The following is a 20,346-nucleotide window of genomic DNA, read 5'->3' as shown; positions in this document are numbered from 1 at the left end:
TTTCTTGTAAACAGAGAGACCAATATTCCATTGTAGAAGCTGGAAAAAATTTCATTTAATTTCAGTGACTTCAATGAGATCAGTCCACAAAGTTTTATGTCTTCTGAGAGGATCTACCAGATTTTGACTGTTACCACAAGGGTTTTCATTTTATATTTTGTTTTTGGATGAAATTAATTTCAAAAGCATTGCTAACTGTTGTATGCATATCAGATCACTTTCTGGTTCAAAATGTTTCTGAGTAAATAGTTTTACTTTTTCCATAGGTATTAAATTAACAATGGGGATGTTGTCTTTTTTTTTTTTTTTTTAGATAAAATTTAAAATTAACAAAAGCAGCAACTTCTGTCTTCTGTCTTGCTATAAATGTACTGTGTTTAAGATTTGGACATGCAGGTTTCTGCAGGTTTAGAAGAAACCAGGATTTTGTTTTGTTATTTTGTATTAGCTGTTTATAGCAACACTGACTTTGTATCAGTCTGTTAATCCTGTAACTGAAACATCACTTTTTTTTTCTGACAAACTTGTAGCCTACATAATTCTTTATATGATTCACTAGAAAGTTCTTTCATCTTTGCAAAACAGTGAAATGTATATTTTCTTTATACTATTTTTGTACCAAATCTGTATTTGTCATCTATTACACTAGGATACATCAATTGCATGAAAATATTGTCTCTAATTTATGGAAATGAGGAGATAGTAATTCTTCAGTCTCAGTGAGACTACTTTTCTGCTAAACCTAATATTAATGTAGTTTTCTCTCACAAACCATCTAGGAGGCATTTACTAGTTTATAAACGTGATAGGTGAAAGGATGCAAAGAATCTGCCTGATTTTATTTGAGCAGGGTGGTTGAGCCTGATTCTCTGGTGTGAACTAACATTCATATGTAGATCAGGCCTTCAATCTGAGCCTAATTGCATTGGCAGTGCTAAATAAGCGTGTATTACATTCCACACAGTCAGAGTAATGTCCTAATCACAGGTAGCAAATCCTAAAAGTACTATAGAAGTACTTTGAAGGGTGAATTCATCAAGAAATATTTTTATGTTGCAGATAAAAGAAAATCCAAGAATCAGAAAGTGTCAGAAAGTGGAAGAGGAAAACGATACTCTTACAAATTACCTCAGGAGTACAACATAGAAACTGTTGTGGTGGCAGATCCAGCTATGGTTTCGTATCATGGAACAGATGCTGCCAGAAGGTTTATTCTAACCATCTTAAACATGGTAGGAAGTTTAAAATTAATTTTGGTGTTTTCCCAAACATGCATACATGCATAGTGCATAGGCTAATGCATACATAGTGGTCTTCATAGTGGATTTCATTGCTCCTTTTAATTATTCTGACTGAGCACCTATAAAGGGACAGTCAGTACATGACCATGGCGGTCAAGATTTAATCCATGTGTTTTGCAGTACAAAACCATGATGCTTCAGACTTGTCTGTACCATGTGGTTTTATATCATCATTAGTGTGGCCAGAAAATGGGAGCTGACCGAGGTGATTTTTTGGTTAGAAGTACACTGTGTTATTGGGAAAGTTGGTGTATCGAATGATTTCTCATATTCTATGCTTGCTATGGGAAAAAAAAAAAACCAAACAAAAAAAACACACAACATTTAGGACTGTGTGAATGAAACAGTGCATGGAAAAGAAAAGAAAAGAAAAGAAAAGAAAAGAAAAGAAAAGAAAAGAAAAGAAAAGAAAAGAAAAGAAAAGAAAAGAAAAGAAAAGAAAAGAAAAGAAAAGAAAAGAAAAGAAAAGAAAAGAAAAGAAAAGAAAAGAAAAGAAAAGAAAAGAAAAGAAAAGAAAAGAAAAGAAAGGGGTAATGCATTACATCCCTTCCCAGCTTCATTGCACTCATTTGGTGCTTAAAACAGTGAAAACTAGCATCTGTAATGTACAAGGAAAGATTATCCTGAAAAAGTAGTGTAAACTGAAGAAAAAATAAAAATTTCAACTATTCTCCCTGAAGAGAAGTCTTATGGCCATGATCCTACACTTAAATGAATAGGAATTTTCCTATGAACAGTGTACTCTTAGAATCATAGAATCATTAAGGTTGGAAAAGAGCTCCAAGATCTGGTCCAACCATCCCCCTGCCACCAATATTACCCACTAAACCATGTCCCTAAGTACCACATCCAAGCTTTCCTGAAATACCCTCAGGGATGGTGACTCCACCACCTCCCTGGGCAGCCCGTTACAATGCCTGACTGCTCTTTCTGAGAATTTTCTCCTAATTTCCAACCTAAACCTCCCCTGGTGAAGCTTGAGGCCATTCCCTCTAGCCATATCAGTATTTATCTGCAAGAAGAGGCCAACCCCCTGCTCCCCACACCTTCCTTTCAGGTAGCTGTAGAGAGCAATAAGGTCTCCCCTGAGCCTCCTCTTCTCCAAACTAAACAACCCCAGTTCCCTCAGCTGCTCCTCATAGGAATTGTGTTCCAGGACCTTCACCAGCTTCGTAGCCCCTCTGGACAGGTTCTAGGGCCTCAATGTCCTTCTTATAGTGAGGGGCCCAAAACTGCACACAGTACTCAAGGTGTAGCCTCACCAGAGCAGAGTAAAGGGGGATGGTTACACTATTTCTGATACAAACCAGGATGCTGTTGGCCTTCTCGGCCACATGGGCACACTGCTGGCTCATGTTCAGGCACCCCCAGATCCTTTTCCTCTGCACAGCTTTTGAGCCACTCTGCCCCAAGCCTGTAGCATTGTGTGGGGTTGTTGTGACCAAAGTGCAGGACGCTGCACTTAGCCCTGTTGAATCTCATGCTTAAGTGTTTGGAGAACTGGATAAACTTTAAAAAGGGGCTATGACCTTTTTGGGGAAAAATCTTTTCTGTGTTCCCAGAAAAAATACCACCTACGCTCTACTTTCCTTTCAAAAGACCAATACATGATATATTAATGCTTTGTAGTCATTTTAAAGCAGTCACACTAAAATATTCAAATTTTACAGTTTCTTTGAGTTCTGATATTTTTAGACTACAGTATGTTGTGTGCAATACAAGCACCTGGTTTTATTTACTGTTTTTTTATCTTAGGTTTTTAACCTTTTCCAGCACAAGAGCCTTGGACTGCAAGTGAATCTTCGGGTTACTAAGCTTGTCCTCCTTCATGAAACTCCGGTAAGTATGCATTATCTTTGTGTTAGTCTGTAGAAGGTAATGATACTTTAACTTTTTGCTCTGTGAAGTCTAGCAATATTCACTCACTTCAATAGCTGACAGATTTTCTCGGTTTGCTTTTACATTTTTATTTATGTAATTATTTACAGTGCTGGGCAGCCCCAGTAAAGATCACATTTTTCCTAATCTATGTGCTGTACATACTGAGACTTTTCTGTGCTTGCAGCTGAAAGTCAGTTAAAAAAAAATCATATGGAAATTGGCTATATATTTACAAAATTTATGTTCTGCTTTTTTTCAAATTCACGTAATTCAATGCAAAAAAAAAATCTTTAACGGGGTGAACAATGGGAGAATTGATGTTCTTTGTCAGCCAATCACTAGACAAATGAAAGTTGCTGTGGTATAGCACTGTTCTTTCATTGCACCTTTCAGACATCATCCCAAATCCTGTTCTTTCTTTCTGGATAAAGACAAGCTAGTTGATGTCACACCTGATTGACATTTTTTTGGGAACTTGTGGTTTTATACTATATTTCAGGAAAATATCAACTTGATGTGTTTTCACTTCTACAAAGTATAAAGGGAATCCATTCATATTTCAGTTAGTTCATAAGAAAAAAGCAACCCCTTATCCGTGTTTCAAATTAAAAAAAAATAAAAATCCAGTGTTTCTTTCTTCAGTGTCCTCACAGCAAGTGTAGAAGTCTCATGTTCAATTCTTCTTCATGTTCATCTTCACATCATTAATATTTTCTTCTTTTTGGGTAGTGAAAAATCATCAGTTAAAAGGGACAAGGTACTAGGTGACCAGATCTGCATCTCAGTGTTCATGTGCAACTTTAATGTGAAAGAATGGTTTTAAATTCAGAAGCAGAAACCATCTTTCTTCTATGTATGCACTGTGCCATGAAAATAATACTTTTGCTATTCCAGTTAAAGAAAGTCCTTAATTGTATTTACAGAATCACAGTTTTAACAATATATATATGTATATATTTATTTCCAGGCAGATATGTATATTGGGCATCATGGAGAAAAAATGCTGGAAAGTTTTTGTAAATGGCAACATGAAGAGTTTGGCAAGAAGAATGATATACATTTAGAGATGTCCACAAGCTGGGGAGAAGACATGTCTTCAGTTGATGCAGCTATACTTATCACAAGGTAAAATACAGAATAAGCACTGAAAAATGGGGAGAGGCATAATAAGAATATTATGGATCAAGAATAGATCAAATAAGTTGACAGATCAATACAGCAAGACTTTGGTATTGAATGACAAAGAATGCATCTTGAGGCTTCTTTCCAGAATTAAGCAATTGACATTAATTGAAGTGTTTTTTAGAGTCTGAAATGTTAGAACAGAAGGAGGTACTAAAGGGGTGGTAAAGATCATTTAGAAAGCATTAGTTCCAGTTGGTAAATATCTGAATTTACAGATAGGTCATTCTCATGTTTCTTTGTCTATAGGACAAATGCTTCTTTCCACCTTCAGTCATTTAAGAGAGACAGCACACACAGGCCTGCAGATACTTTCATTCAAAAGACAAAAGCATATTTAGACCTTCTGGGACTAGATCAGCATGATATTAATCATATTACTGTATTGTACTTCCCCATAACGGATATAGAACCAGTATGTCTCACTGTGTGCTCAAGGTATATAGTGTACACAGTACATTCTTTGTAGTCACAGGGCTGTGAGCTCAGATTTGCAGTTCATTATAACTCTACCAGGCAGTTCACACATTCAGAAGGAAATATGCCTTCAACTTACCTGTTTCCTCCAAAGCAGTGGATTTAGGTTCTAAATCCAGGGGGATGCATCTTCATGTATCAGTATTAGCCTACATCAGTCTGATGTATCAGTACAGTCTACAGCAATTTTCCAAAGAGAAGGACAGAATGATGTTCTAACTGGTCTAGAGTTGGGCTTAATCCCATTTTTGCAGTGGAGGTTGGACTGGATGATCTTCAGATGGCCCTTCCAAATAAACATTAGAATACTGTTGTGCTATACCATGCTAACTGGTTACATGGTATCCTAAAATCCTACGCTATTTATTCAGGGCAATCTCACTGTGAGTTATATGCATTTAATAAAATTAAGCTACGTTCTAAGTACCCCAATATCTAAATTTCAATTTTATGAACCACAACAACAAAAAAATGCACACCTAAATTTCCCTGCTTTGGAGAGCAAGTCACATGCTGCAAGCAGCAGATGCTGAAGTCCAGCTGCTTTCTCTGATAACTGTTTTATTGCCACTTTTGCTGTTTGATTGCTTACCTTTCCTTAAAAAAGCCCACACCCTTTTCTTGTTAACCTCCATCCACTATATATTGTGTTCTGTCTGCTTTATGGATTGTTATTTCTTTGAGGAGTCAGGTGAGTTTTTGTTACGCATTTGTGTATTGGCTAAGTGGCAGACCTTCACTCACATTCCTGTGAACTACTATGTAAAATACAAGAAATAAGAAAAGTAGATAATGGCATCTGTAACAAATTTTCATTAGCTTATCAGCAAACATCTTTGGGATGGCAGACTGGAAGGGAATTTATCAGTTTAAGACCCAGACTGATTTTAATAGCAGTGATGAGTTGGTGGGGAAAGTCTAGATGGAGAAGGAAAAGTGTGAGTAGTAGGAAAGTGAGAGCTTGCTACAGCATGAGGAATGGACAAGTACCCAACATGGCAGCAGGATAATGAAAAGTGCTAACGGGGAGCAGAGGTTCTTGAATCTCAATGTATGCTGTGATTGTTGAAAGGCAATTGATCAGTTGCATACTGTTTGATTGCTGTAAGCATGGGGTTGCTGAGTGACCTGTTACCTGTCTCCTTACTCTGATAAGTTGCAGTACCTGAATCTTCAACAGCAACTTAAAGAAGCATTAAATCCTTCAAGCCAACACCTCTGGCACTGCCAGGAGAGTAAAAATTATTATGCCATACATTGACAAAGTTGGCTGTTCTCCCACATCTGATCTTCCAGTCTGTTGTCTCAGCTTAATGGTCAAGTGCAGAACATTAGACACATTTTCAATCTGTCTAGGCTGAACTTCTTAGCTGTATCTCAATAGCAGTGTATTATGAAATAAAGAATTTCACAAGTCTTTCCTCTTATTTTTCCATTTTTACCTTAATCAGCCTTCATGGGAAGAGATAGAAGAGCTCTGAATTGATGCAAATGAGATGTTAGTTAAAGCAGTCAAGATGCCTGGAGATGTCTTTAGCAACCAGTGTGTTTGACCACAGACATTTTTTAAATTTCAGGCAGCATTTCTAAATATTAAAAAAGCTTCTGACTTTTGGAAAGTCTACTCATACTTTAAGACACACTTATCTGATGTACTTTTTAGTAACGATACTCTGATTTGCATTGCCTTAAACTTTTTCTCTGTCAGTTTTAATGTTTTTTTTTTTTTGAGGTGGATTTCTGATTAATGTTAAGGAAATTGAAGCAAAGAGTAGGGAAGTGATTGGTTGGAGGTCAGTTAGTAAGTTAGCACTGGAGTCAGGATTTAAAGATCTGTTCTGAAATTTTTATTTATTTATTTTTTTCAGTGGTATTATTCTCTGGGCTATACTGCCTCCCATCTCAGAGCTGCTTTAGCTGCTAATAAATCATACCAGTGCGGTTTGCTGACTGTGGGAATGTTTTGCTAATCCAGGCTCCCTCTGCACATCATCAGGTTTATGGTATAGCTAACCCCATGTGTGGCTACGCTTGTGTGTTTTGTTAATTCACAGAGTCTTAATTCTGTTTTACAAACACATAACAGGCTCCTTTGTCATAACTTAAAAACAGCTATGGACAGCAGACCTGCTTTATTGAGAGAAATAATTTTGTTTAGAAAGATGAACACCAATATTACAAGTAAAAAATGTAAAGTTTTAATTATCTAACACATTCTTTGGCAGACTGCCTAAAATTTACCCGCACCTCCCTTTTGTATAACACGACAATAGAACAGCAAGTGTTTTTGTAACCAAAAGAGTTAGAAATAAGGTACTATCACTATTCTGCAGAACTAATATTTAATGTTGACTATAAAGAGCATAATAGAGATTTTTATTCAACAGTCAAAGAACCATCATAACCTTTTCATGAACAAGGCACTATTCAAGAATTATTTTTGCATTTCTTTTGGAAAACTGAAAGCCAAACCAGTTTTTCCTAACAACTTTTAGTTTCTCTGCTGCCCAGATAGGCTGCAATGATACCTGTGATTTCCTTCGGATTACCTTATTCTGATGAAGTAATGTCAACTTTAAAATATGGCGTCATAAAATAAAAGGAAGACAGACAGATAACATTTGAATAGTGTATTTAGAAAGGATAAGGGAGGCTTAATCTAAGGAGTATGTATTAATTTAAGACAAATTATTTTAAGGACTCTTCTGGTAAAACAATCTCATTGACAGTTATAAAATAGCTCTATTACTTTAGAGTTATGCACGTACATACCAGAAACTATTTTTCTCTGTGGAAAAAAAAATAATCAGAAATTAGCATACTTCAGTTGGAAGTGAATTAAATCATTGAGTCCAGTTACCTGAACACTTCAGGGCTAACTAAAAGTTAAAACATCTTATTAAGGGCATTATCCTAATGAACACCAGCAGGCAAGGGGCATCAAACACTTCTCTGGAAAGTCTGTTCCTGTGATTTACTATCCTCACAGAAATGACATTTTCCCTAATGTCCAGTTGGAACCTCCTGTGGCAGAGCTGTTCTCACATGTCCTGCCATGGGTTCCCAGGGAGCAGAGGCCAGCACCTCCCTCTGCCCTTCCCCTCCTCAGGGAGTTGCTGAGCCATGAGGTTGCCTCTTGTCCTCCTCTTCTCCAAACTGGACAACGCAAGTGTCCTCAGCCTCTCCTCACAGGACCTGCCTCCAGCCTTTTTGCCAGCTTTGTTACTCTCCCCTTTCAAGTGTCTCAACATCCTTTCTACATTGTGGAGCCCAGAACTGCACCAATGCTACACAGAGCAATCGAATCATCTCTTCAGACTGGCAGACTGGCTGGCTATGCTGTGGTTACTGCACCCCAAAATGCAGTTTGCTGCCAAATGGTTGGCTGGCAGGGCACACTGCTGGCTCATGCTGAGCCTGCTGTCAACAGCACCGCCAGGTCCCTTTCTGCTGAGCTGCTCTCCCTCCAGCCACTCCTGTTCCAGCCAGTGCCTGTGTCTGTGTCTGGCATTACTCACACTGCCCCAGGTGCAGAACCTGGCAGAACCTTTGCCTTTGTGGAACTCCATGCTGTTGATGTTTGCCCAATGCTCCCATCTATCTAGATCCCTCCACAAGCCTCTTGTCCCTCCAGAGAGCCACATCAGTATTGTCAGCAAACTTGCTAGGGACGCCTTCAACTCCTGCATCCAGATCTCTGATAACAGTGTTGAACAGTCCAGGCTCTAGAACTGAGCCCTGGGAGATACTGCTAGTGAGTGGCCACCAGCCAGATGTAGTCCCATTCACTACTGCTCTTGGAGTGCTGCCGTTCAGCCAGTTCATCACCCAGTGTAGCAAGTCCCCTTACATCTCACATTTCTTCTCAAACAACAGGTCTAGTAGTGGCACCTTTCGTAGTTGCTTTTGTAAGTTAATATGACCGAAAATTATATTCACCATGCTTTAGGAATTTCTCAGACTTGTTTCTTGCAGCATTATGATATCCCTGCATGATATTGCAGTTTATGTCTGAGAAGTTGAAATATTCTTTCTCCTTCTCTCCTCACAGCTTTTGTTGCTGAACATGATGTCATATGGCATGGGATATCTCCTTGGTCAGTCTAGCTCATCTGCCCTGGCTGTGTCTACTCTCCACCTCTTGCCCATGCCCAGCCTACTGGCATTTGGTGAGGCAGGGCTGGAGATAATCTTGAACAGCCTTGATGTTCTTCCAGCGCTGCTCAGCAATTGCCAAAACATTGGTGAAACATCGCCAGCATTCTACACACAAGTGCAAAGCACAACAGTACATAGGCTGCTGTGGGGAAAGCCAACTCCATTCTAGCCAGACCCAGTACATCATCATCCATTTATTCATATTTGTCTACAGTATCTGTAGTCTCTGCAGTCTGAATGATCTATAATTGAAAAAATGCTTGAGGCATTTTCACTGTAAGATTCATTCTATAGAAGTTGCAAATGGCATAAGCAGTACTTAGATTTACTTGTATTTTATTGTTGCATTTTCAATTATTTGCAGACTACAGAAATCTTCCTAAACCTAGAACAAGATTTTTTTTAAGCATTGTTGATAGTTACAACACACAGAGGAAGTACAGTTCCTTCGTATATATGTGTAATACTGAAAACTTACATGACAAGGTCACACCAGAAGGTTGCAGGATCTGGCAGTCAAAAACTGTTGAAATGTAAAGGGATAGAGATTTGTTATTAAGTTTCACTGCAGTAAAATACAACTCTGTAAATCTGAGTTCTTGCAAGTGCACAGTGAGAAAGAAAATAATTTTGTCTTCATAGTTCTTTTTTCCATCACTAATTTAATTACTGCAAACTCTCCTGGTTTCTTTGCAAACTTTTACAGTGTCTACTATTTTCTTTTGACATCCACAACAAGGGAGTTCTTGAGAACCACAAATATCCTTACTATTATTTATTTTTAATAGGGTTGCGAGTGCAGGCAGAAACGTGTAAACATGAAAAGAGTGCATCTTAGAATCAAAGCTTTTTTTTTTTTTTAATAAAAGAAAACAAAAGAGCTCTCCTGTATTTATCACATTGATTTTAAAACTTAGAAATTGTTGTTTTCCATATTCTTAAAATCTACCTATTTTTCTAATTTTAAGTTATACTTACATATGTAACTTATATAAAATATAAACATATGTTATATTTATATATATATTTATATATATATTATTTTTTTATAACTTCAAGATTTTTGAGTCTGTAAAGTTGATGAAGCCTGTAATATTACATGGGAGAAAAATCTGCATAAATTTATCTGTTTCTGTCAACATGTTCTTTAGGGCTGTAGTATTCATGCAGCGTATGTTCCATTCAATAATGTCTTTCATCATTACGTACCCTTGTGTTACGTACCCTTGCATGAAGCTAAACTCAATTTTAAAACTATGATTATTTAGTGTAAGTTCCTAGGATTAAATTCAGTCAGTTATTTTTACATTTGATTTTTGTAGTGAGCAAGAAAACTAGGCAGTCTTGAAACAAAGATATAAAATAAAGGAACATTGGCTGTGTTATGAAATAGACCATTGCCTTACTTACTTTTAGAACGAACAGTTGCATCTTATTTCTCATCTGTGTCACTTCAGCTTTCAAACAGGCATCTCTTTCTACCATTTGTAGCTAAAGAGCTGTTTGAAAGCTCCTCCCTATATAAATACTTGTAGGCTGTGATCAAGTCACAACTCATCTTTCTGTTAGATTAACTAAGAGAGTTTTTAAAGCTTGTTTCCCAGACATGTAATCATTCTCTTAGCTCTTTCCAGGCCTTTTCATATTTTTCAAATTGTAAGCACCAAAATTTGACACGGCACTGTGAACAGGATACTGTTCACTCTCTTGAAGAAAACTCTTACTGCCTGTTTTCAAACGTTATCCTTCTCATGTTGTCCTTCTCCTTCTCATGTTGTCCTTTTGTTTTCACCCTACCTATTCAAGTTTTGGGATCCAGTTTTGGCTACATTACACAGAATCACAAAATGGTTGAGGCTATGAGGGACCTCCAGAGATCATCTAGTCCAACCCCCCTGCTCAAGCAGTATCACCTAGAATGTGTTACACAGGATCACATCCAGGCAGATTTTGAATATCTCCAAAGAAGAAGACTTGACAAACTCTTTGGGCAGCCTGTTCCAGTGCTCTGTCACCCAAACTGTAAAGAAGTTCTTCCTCATATGGTGATGAAACCTCCTGTGGTTCAATTTGTATCTGTTAAAAAGTTACATGCATTAAAAAGTTATTCAAATGACTGAAATATTAAAATTGATTTGTCTTCATTCCTCTTTGTATTCTACCAGATCTCATTTCATTTTCAAACTTTACCAGCAGTGCTCTCTTATTTTGTTCCAAATAATTGTTTAACAGTAATGCTGGGCCTAGATGCCATTGGACTTCATTGTCCTTGGCCTCTTCACTTTTCTATATCTGTTTTGAGATGTTAGCTACACATTCAATTCATTTAAAACTTCACTTACCACACTTCTGACATTTTCTTAAATTTGGCTGAAACATGAACTTTAGAAGGCCTATTTGTGTTATCATATTTAATGTCAGTTCAACTTTACAGAGCATAAATGATCTGTTAACTATTTAAATATTTAAATTTAGTGTTTTCTGATTTTATAAAATATACTGTCCAGTGCATACCATTGCAGTGGAGGTTTTCCCTCAAAACTGAACAGTTCCTGAAAAAGCATGTACAATAAGTTGTCCATTTGCTAAAATTCCTAACTGAATAATATGTGTGTAAATTATCTTTTTAACTCCTAAATTGATTTTCATATATTGTTTTATTTACCTTTTTACTTTTTTTCTTTTAAAGAAGTGTGTTAATTGCTTATTATGTACCTCGTTTATATGTGGAAATTATTTCAAAATTTTCCATTGCATGAAAAGACAAGAACATCTTTAGTGTTGTCATTATTCACTTAGTACAATTTAAACAAAAGCATTTTTAATGTGATGAGAATGTATTTTTCCATGTGTGCAATTAATTACAACAGTTCTTTATAAAATGTAATGTTTTAAGATAACTTGTCTCTTGGGCAATAATCCGCAAATGTCTTATATCTTAAATTTTTTTATGTCCTACTAACTACATCAATGGTGGCAGCAGGAGTTAGACTGCAGTTCCAAACCTAGCAGAGCATTTTTCAACATTATGAACATTGGAGGAGTTAGGAAATTGAAAGTAGGGCGAAAGCCACAATGAAGATTTAGTAGACTGCTAAAATCTATTATCTATCTTCTGTTTCTTCTTTTGTCTAACCAAATATATTGAAGGAAACCAGTTTGGTAAACCAGTTTGGACAAGTAAGTCCAACTAGTATGCCTAAAATAAGTATTAACTTTATCTAAAATGACAGATTGGTCAAACAGTTCATAAAAATTGTCTGGTTTCTTTATTTTTTCTCTGCTGCTTTCTATCCTTTCTTCATGTCTTCTGTTGTTTTTCCCATCCACACATCAAGATTTATTTTAAAAAAACAGCATATAATGAGATACTTTGTATTTGGAAAGTGGATAATTAGGCCTTCTCTGAAGACCTTTCTAAATTCTGTAAGTAGTTAAGAATGCACTAACTAAATGTAATTTCTTGAAATAATGTGTTAGTAGATAACCATTCTTGCTTAGAATTTTTTCTAGTATTAGCCAATTTCATCAAACTTGAGTTTGATCATCAATCATAAATCTCAAGAAAACCCCTCTTTACTCTCACTTGAATAAAGACATGTTTTCCCTTCCATGTGCACACAAAGTATCCATTCAGAATAATGGAAGTTGTGTGCTAGATACTTACTAGGAGTGGATTTCACACCAATTTTTTGCTTTCACTGTTAGACTTAGGGACTTGTGCTCCAAAACCTTATGTATGAATTAATGATAATGCTATTATCTTAGCCCTAGTTTGCTAAGAGAAGGAAGGAAAAGAACAAACAAATAATCTCAATGGTTTATACACGTATAAAAGTATATACATATATATGTATGTATATATATATACACATGTGTAGGCTAAATGTATACATACTGGAAGGTAGTTGATGGAATGTGATGGAATTACCTTTTAGGAATTAGAGAACAATTTATGTAAGAGTCATTTGTAGGTATAGCTAGAGCCCTAAATCTTTGCTAAGGAGCCTAGTCTTAAGTGAGTGTAATACATTCATGTACTTGGAAATAAAAGGAGGTATTGCATTCTTTCAGTGTAAAAAAGGATCTAAGAAGCATTTATTGTACTTCCCTCTTGCCAAATCATAGCAGAACTGTTTCCCCCAAGTCCCATAATGAGACTCTGGATGCATAGCTTAACCATAGTCAGCCAAGATGGAAAAACAAAACAAAAACAGCTCAGTAAGTTACTGAGAACAAAGCTATTACATAAGCAAAAACCTCTTGAACATTGGCAATAATCTTCTGTTAAATTTGAAGGTATGCTCTTTTTTTTTTTCTTTTTTTTTTTTTTTAATCTTCCTACTACATCAGTTAATATTTATGGTAGTTGTATGGCTATGTGTAGAAGACCATGTATGTCCTAGATTGTCTTTATACGTGTTCTCTTGCTTAACAGAAAGTACCATATTTCTAATCATTCTGTCATGTTGCTTAACAATACAATAAGTCCCTTGTGTCACATAGCACAGAACAAAGAATTGTGTTACAACCCAGTGCATTAATGCAATTTGTTGCAGGTTTGAAAAACTAAAGAACTTCCTTCTGTATCTGATTATAGTTTCTTGTTCACCACTTTTGGCCGTATTTCCCAAGCTCATCTAAATGGATTCCCAGAGTTACTTTATCACTTTAGTCAGAAGATTTGTTTCTAGCAGTGTTGTTTTGCTTTACTATTCAGTGATTATCTGGCAATAGTGACTGGAGAATCAAAACCTATAAACCCATGTCTGTGGCTGTGTGGCCTTTAACAAGTGTCAGAAATCTGCCAGCCTCTTGAGATTGCTTTTCAGCCTAAATCACTATGTGGGAATAGTCTGTGGGAAACAAACAAACAAAAAGCTCTTTGAATAGTTGCATTTGTAAAAATGATAAGTATCACTAGTCTACTCTCTCATCTCAAGTACCAAACAATTCCTAGCAAACAATGCTAACAAACATTTAGTTACTAGAAAATAAATACACATTTCTGAATGTGTCAGACATTTCTGAAAGAGAACTATCTTTCATTGTTAAATCTTCTTCTATAAAAAAAGTAGAATTTGGGCTTGAGTCTAATCCATATTAATGTGATTATTTAACTGACTTCCAACTTATTTTTTTCTTTTAGAGCCTTTAACAGCTGTATTTATTAAAAGATGTAATATATCTACTTAACAATGTGTTACCTAACTTTACTATAGTCAGTATATATGCATGAAATGCGTACTTGGAGCTTTCTAGGTATAAAAAAACAAATATGATTATTCATGCAAAACTATTTAATAATTTAAGCATTATTGGAAACAGAAAATTTCTATATTGGTTTCTTCTTCCCAGTGTATCAGTTAGTTTCCACTGATAAATACAGCCACTAATAATAAATACATAGATATGTGTCCGTAAGTGCATATGTGTGTTTATATATATATATTTATGTCTGTCTATATGTACATCTGTACCTTTGTAGCTTCATAGATGTAGCTTCAATATGAAATGAGGTATCTCTGGCCCATATTGCCTATGTAAAAATTGAGACCATTACTCTGTGGTACAGCATAAGGACAGAATGTTCTTTATTTGAGTACATGTCAATAAAATTCAGGTAAGTAGGCAATATTTTTCTTAGATGACATATGTGTTGTGCTTTTTTTTTTTCCTAATGCATACCTCATTCTAATGCATAATGCATGAGGTATGCATTCTAATGCATACCTCAAATTCTATTAAAAAGAAACTCTGCCTTTGCTTTTTTGATAATTGTGTTATCTGTCTCTGAGAATGTGTAAAATAGGTGTGAGAATGATTTCCAGGCAGACGTTGTTTAAAACAGGAGTAAGGTATTGTGGTGGTTTTATCTTGCTAGGCAGCTGAACTTCACCACAACCGTTCTCTCACTGCCACTCCTCAAAAAAGGAGGTGATGAAGGAAAGGAAAGCCTTACCTCATGGATTCAGATAAGAATAATTTAATCAAAGAAAAAATAATTATTAAGGTAGAATTATTATTAATTTAAAAAATATTTAAATGGAAAAGTGAAAGGGAGAAAAAAGAAAAAAAAAAAACACACCAAAAAATAAAACCAAGCAAAGGCCATGTGAAAGTGCAGAGGAAAGAAATTACTCTCTATTTCCCACCAACAACCGATGCTTGACTACATCCTCGAAGCAGGGCCTCAACACACTGTGGTGGTTTTACTCAGGTGGACAGGTGAGTTCACCACAGTCACTCTCTCACTCAGCCTCCTCAAAGAGGAAGAGTGAGAAAATGCAATGCAAAGGGTTTGAGGGTTGAGATAAGAATGAGGAGATCGCACAGGAACTATTGTGATGGGCAAGACAGACTCAGAGTAGGAAGATAGTAAGATTTATTGCCTATTATTAACAAGCTAGAGAAGTGAAAAACAAAGGAAAGAAACCAAAAATGCCTTCCCCCCATCCACCCTCTTCCACCTCTTCCCCTTGAGTGGCACCGGGGAACGGAGGAATGGGGGTTAGGGTCAGTCTATAGCACTTTGTGTCCTCTGCTCCTACATGGTCACTCTCATCCCCTGTGCTGTGGGGTCCCTCCTACGGGATGCAGTCCTTGCCAAACTGATCTTGCAGATATGGGTTAATACCACAGGGTCCATCCATCAGGAACAAACTGCTCCAGTCTGGATCTCCCATGGGCAGCAGCCCCTGCCAGATCACCTGCTCCTGCATGGGCTCCTCTCCACGGGCTACAGCTCCAGCCCAGAATCTGCACTGGCAGGAGTCCTCCACAGGCTGCAGCCTCCATCAGTGCAGGTCCACCTGCTCCACAGTGGTCTCCTCCACAGGCTGCGGCGTGGAACCCTCCTCTACCGTGGTTCTCCATGGTCTGCAGGGGGACAGCCTGCTTCACCATGGTCCTTATCACAGGCTGCAGGGGACTTCTGCTCCAGCACCTGGCGCACTTCTCCCCCTTTTTCTTCATTGACCTTGGTGGCTGCAGGGCTGTTTCTCACTCCTCTCTCACACAGCTGCTGTGTGGCAGCAGGTTTTTTTGTTTTCTCTTTCTTAAAAATGCTGCCACAGAGGCACAAACAACATTGCTTATTGGCTTGGCTCTGGTCAGCAGTGGGGCCATTATCTAATATGAGGCGGCTTCTAGATTCTTCTCAAAGAAGCCACCCGTAGGGCCCCATGCAACCAAAACCTTGCCATGTAAACCCACTACACATGCATAGCCGTTGTTTGGAAGGACAGGCGTTTTAAGAACAAGAGCTTCCCTTTCCTTCCTTTTTTCCACTGTTTATTGCTTAGGCTGACATCATATGGTATGGAATATCCCTTTGGTTGGTTTAGGTCAGCTGCCCTGGCGATATTCCTTCCTCACCTATTGCTTCACCTATTGCCTGCTGGCTCTGGAGGGGTTAGAGGGAGTCCTGATGTTGTGCTAGCATTGCTCAGCAATAGACAGAACACTGGTGTGTTACCAGTGCTGTTGTAGCTACAAGAGTAGAGCACAGCACTGTATGGGCTGTTGCAGGGAAATTTAACTTCAACCCAGTCAGACCCAGTACAAGTATTTACTCAACTTAATGCAATTAAGTGCTCTCATTTATAGAACTGTGGCTAGACTGAGAGTTGTGTTGGTGATATTCATTTCCCAATGAGTTAACTTGAAATTGAGCACTGTTAGAATGGATGCCCCACCAGAAATACTTGTCCAACATGCACTTACACCATGTTTTCTTTTAGTCATGTTAACCATTGTCTTTGGAGCACAATTTTACTCTATTTTTTTGATCTAAATCCTGGATTACAGTGCTTGTTTTGGATCTGGTGTTAAGTATCACAGAGATTTTTATTTCAAATGAAAGATAACTTCTGCAAATTTCTGAAGACTAACTTTAGACTTGTTACATTTCAAAAAATTGAAATGGTTAAGAAAAGGCAAAATTATGTAAAATGCAATATAAATGTATGATACATTATTTTGTCACCTGACTACTCTTAAATCTCTTCTGAGAATATCTGAAGTTTTGGGTATTCGTGGCCTTTGCTTCCCCATGCTCTTTGTTGAGATAATGATGTTCTGTATTTATTCTTTGAGCCACATAAGGTATTTGTAAATAGGTCACACAATCATTGTGAGTCTGAGAGTTTGGCTTGCTTAACATTTTTCTTTTTTCCACCCCCAATTCTAGGAAGGATTTCTGCGTGCATAAAGACGAACCATGTGATACTGTTGGTAAGTAAATAAACGTAAGAGGCTACAATATGACAGCAGCATCTGCAATGGGTAGCTGTAACTAGCTAAAATACAGATGTCTAAAGTACCAATAATACTTTGTTAGTTATATACAGGTATCTAGATAGTTAGATATACAGTACTTTGTTGCACATCCATTTAACTAGAGTGTTAAAAAGTATTATATTTCTATCTCATTTCTTTAATATACTCTTTATTTATTTTTTTTAAAAAATCATTGACAGTTTAATAACAAATTGTTTTAGTATTCTTAATTAAGAACAGCAAGTTAAAGCATGTATATGATTATTTCTTTACTACTGTGGATTTATCTTTGATAAGAATATGTCATTTTTTTTTACTGTAAGAATATAATGTAATAGAGTAATATAGTGTTTATGAAGCATATAACTGTTCAGAAACTTACAGGATGTTTACTGTTGTGCAAGTCATCTTCTGGTACCTACAATTAAAGTAAGTGCGGGCTATGTTTAGGTTTTCTGTCAAAATTCATTCCCCCTCACACCCTTTTGGGGTTCTTCAGTAAGAAGAAGAACCTCTTCCTGATGTCTAGCATATACCTCCCCTGCCTCAGCTTGACACCATTCCCGAGGGTCCTGTCACTGGTGTCTAAAGAGAATAGATTGGCGCCTTCCCCTCCACTCTCCCTCATGAGGAAGCTGTAGACCGTGATGAGATCTCTCCTCAGCCTCCACTTTTCCAGGCTGAACAGGCCAAGTGACCTCACACGTCTTCCCTTCTAGGCCCTTCACCACCTTTGTAGCCCTTCTCTGGACACTCTCCAAATGTTTTACATCCTTTTTGTGCTGTGGTGCCCAGAACTACACATAGTACTTGAGGTGAGGTTGCACCAACACAGAGTAGAGCGGGACAATCACTTCCCTTGACTGACTAGCAATGCCGTGCTTGATGTACCCCAGGATATGGTTGGTCCTCCTGGCTGTCAGGGCACACTGCTGGCTCATATTCAGCCAGCTATCAACCACAACCCTCAGATCCCTCTCTGCAGGGCTGCTCTCCAGCATCTTGTCACCCAGTCTGTACATATGGCCAGGGTTGCCCCGTCCCATGTAAAACTGTTAAGAGTACATGTAGACTGTGGTTTCAGTTTGACATATTTTTCTTTTGCTTTCACTAACTTCTAAAAAACTCAGACATTGAGTTTTAGTCCTAGATTAGATCATCAGTAGAAGTTAATTGAAAGGTAAGCAAGAGCTCTTTGATCTATAGATCTTCATATAACATCTTAATAGGCAAAAGGAGATATCAAATTCCAGGGATGTTTAACGTGCTGTAAATTACAGAATTTATCAAAGGGCGTAGACAAAAAATGCTAATGTCGTATCAACCATACAATTCCTAGTTTTCCAGAGCTTGCCAGTGAAAGAAAGAAAGAGAGAAAGGAAATAAACAAAAGCATATACCAAAATACAAACTCCTGTCTACCATAAAACGAATAGTAAGGCAATTCTGTTGGAATGGTAGTGTAACTGTGAACATACATGAGGCACTCACGGTATTCCTTGTAGCACATAACTCAATCCAGAAGTGAAATTCAGGAGAAAGGAACATTACAGGACAGATGTCATTATTGGAAAGGGTTGTTGTAGTTATTCCCAGTGATGGGTACTAAACAAAAAAATACTGGATTTATTGTTTATTCAGTAAATGCCAAGACACATTTTTCAGCGTGGATATGAGTATCCACTTAAGCCAGACAGAGTGAGTGCCAATATTCTATTATATAGACCAGTTTATAATGTATTTAGGTGGCAAATACATTTGTCTGTGCTTTCTGTCTCACTGTACTCAAAGTTCAGAGCTTCAGAACTCTTCAGTTAATACTTTTTCATTGTTTCTTAGAATGACAGTGAGTTCATGTTTTATAGTTAACATTAACCAAGAACTCACTTGAGAAGAAAAAAAAATATCAAAAATATGTCAAAAACTAGAAACATATAATATTATTCTTTAGTTCAGAATTTTATTAAATTTCCCCAAATATATTGAAGTTTCAAAAGTAGAGTATTTTTTATTTTACAATTTTTCAGAGTTTTATTTAAGTATTGTGCTATTGCTAGAAGTGTTAGGAAAACTACTGTGGCCAGAGAAGTTTGGGGGCTAGCTTACACTGTAAATCCAGAACAACTCCAATTTCTTCCTTCCTTGACTAACCTCCTATTTCTATAAAAAAAAAAAAAAAAAAGCTATATTCTCATGTCGTACATTATCAGTCAACACAGGACCACTGATTTCAGATGAGCTATTCTAAGTTCATCATTGTCAATTGTCATAGCTTCTGTGAAATTCCTTCTGGGTGGAGAATCACAAGGCAATTGCTTTGGCATCAAAATGGACTAGACCAAATTGATTTTGAGCTTCCCATGGTTCTTTGGCTGCAGCACTTTTTTGTTGTTGTTGTTGTTTTTTTGTTATTTTTTTTTTGTTCCCTGCTGTTCTGTTTGTGTGTGCACTCCCTATCTCCAATGCTTCCACAGAAAGGAGATCCTGTTATTCCACCACTGATTCTCACAGCTCTCCATAACTTAAAGAGAGGTTTCAGATCCTACTTTGCTGTTCAGTCTTTAGGAACTAGGACTAAAATGAACATTAATTTTATTAATTTATTAATTTATTTGGGTGGGGGGGAAGACAGGGGGTAGCGCAAGAGGATGATGGGACACATATGAAGATGTTTGTATACAAATTAAATTTAAATTAGCTCATGGGAAAAATAGTTTAGACCTGAAAATGGTGAAGATTCTCTGTCTCCAAAAGACAGCTTGTTTAGGGGATCACTGTCCTCCAAATAGGCTGTTAATTACAGGTAGCTATCTTTTAAATTTGATTTGGAGTCTTCTAATTTCCTTACTCTTTCAAATTTTTAAATTTCTTTTACTGCAGACAGGTAAAATTCTGAGTTTAGATGTCTCAACTATTTTTATGTTTTTCAGAAATTCATTAAGTTGTCAGCTTTCAATAAATTAAGAATCATCAAGAATCAGTACAAAGTGTAAACTGGGGTCTAGTACATGCTGTATTGTTCTTGTGTATGCATCTTCTGGTATTATCACATTTAACTAATTGAAAT

The 20,346-nt window shown here is 37.0% G+C and overlaps 1 protein-coding gene across 2 annotated transcripts in view; it reads left to right on the top strand.

The window, feature by feature from the left end:
* ADAMTS19 (ADAM metallopeptidase with thrombospondin type 1 motif 19) overlaps positions 1 to 20,346 on the top strand; it is a 163,110-nt gene that overhangs the window by 39,608 nt on the left and 103,156 nt on the right. Inside the window, exons 4-7 of one of the 2 annotated variants that reach the window (XM_038170694.2) lie at positions 1,060 to 1,232; positions 3,075 to 3,140; positions 4,150 to 4,307; positions 17,191 to 17,234. In XM_038170694.2, coding sequence (XP_038026622.1) covers positions 1,060 to 1,232; positions 3,075 to 3,140; positions 4,150 to 4,307; positions 17,191 to 17,234 — 441 coding nt within the window. Of the gene's footprint in view, positions 1 to 1,059; positions 1,233 to 3,056; positions 3,141 to 4,149; positions 4,308 to 17,190; positions 17,235 to 20,346 lie in introns of both variants that reach the window. The other variant, XM_038170693.2, reaches the window with a different exon arrangement.

Source organism: Anas platyrhynchos, chromosome Z (genome assembly GCF_047663525.1).
Source record: "Anas platyrhynchos isolate ZD024472 breed Pekin duck chromosome Z, IASCAAS_PekinDuck_T2T, whole genome shotgun sequence".
NCBI lineage: Eukaryota > Metazoa > Chordata > Aves > Anseriformes > Anatidae > Anas > Anas platyrhynchos.
The sequence above is the reverse complement of the archived record's forward strand: the minus strand, read 5'-3'. Positions and strand labels throughout refer to the sequence as shown.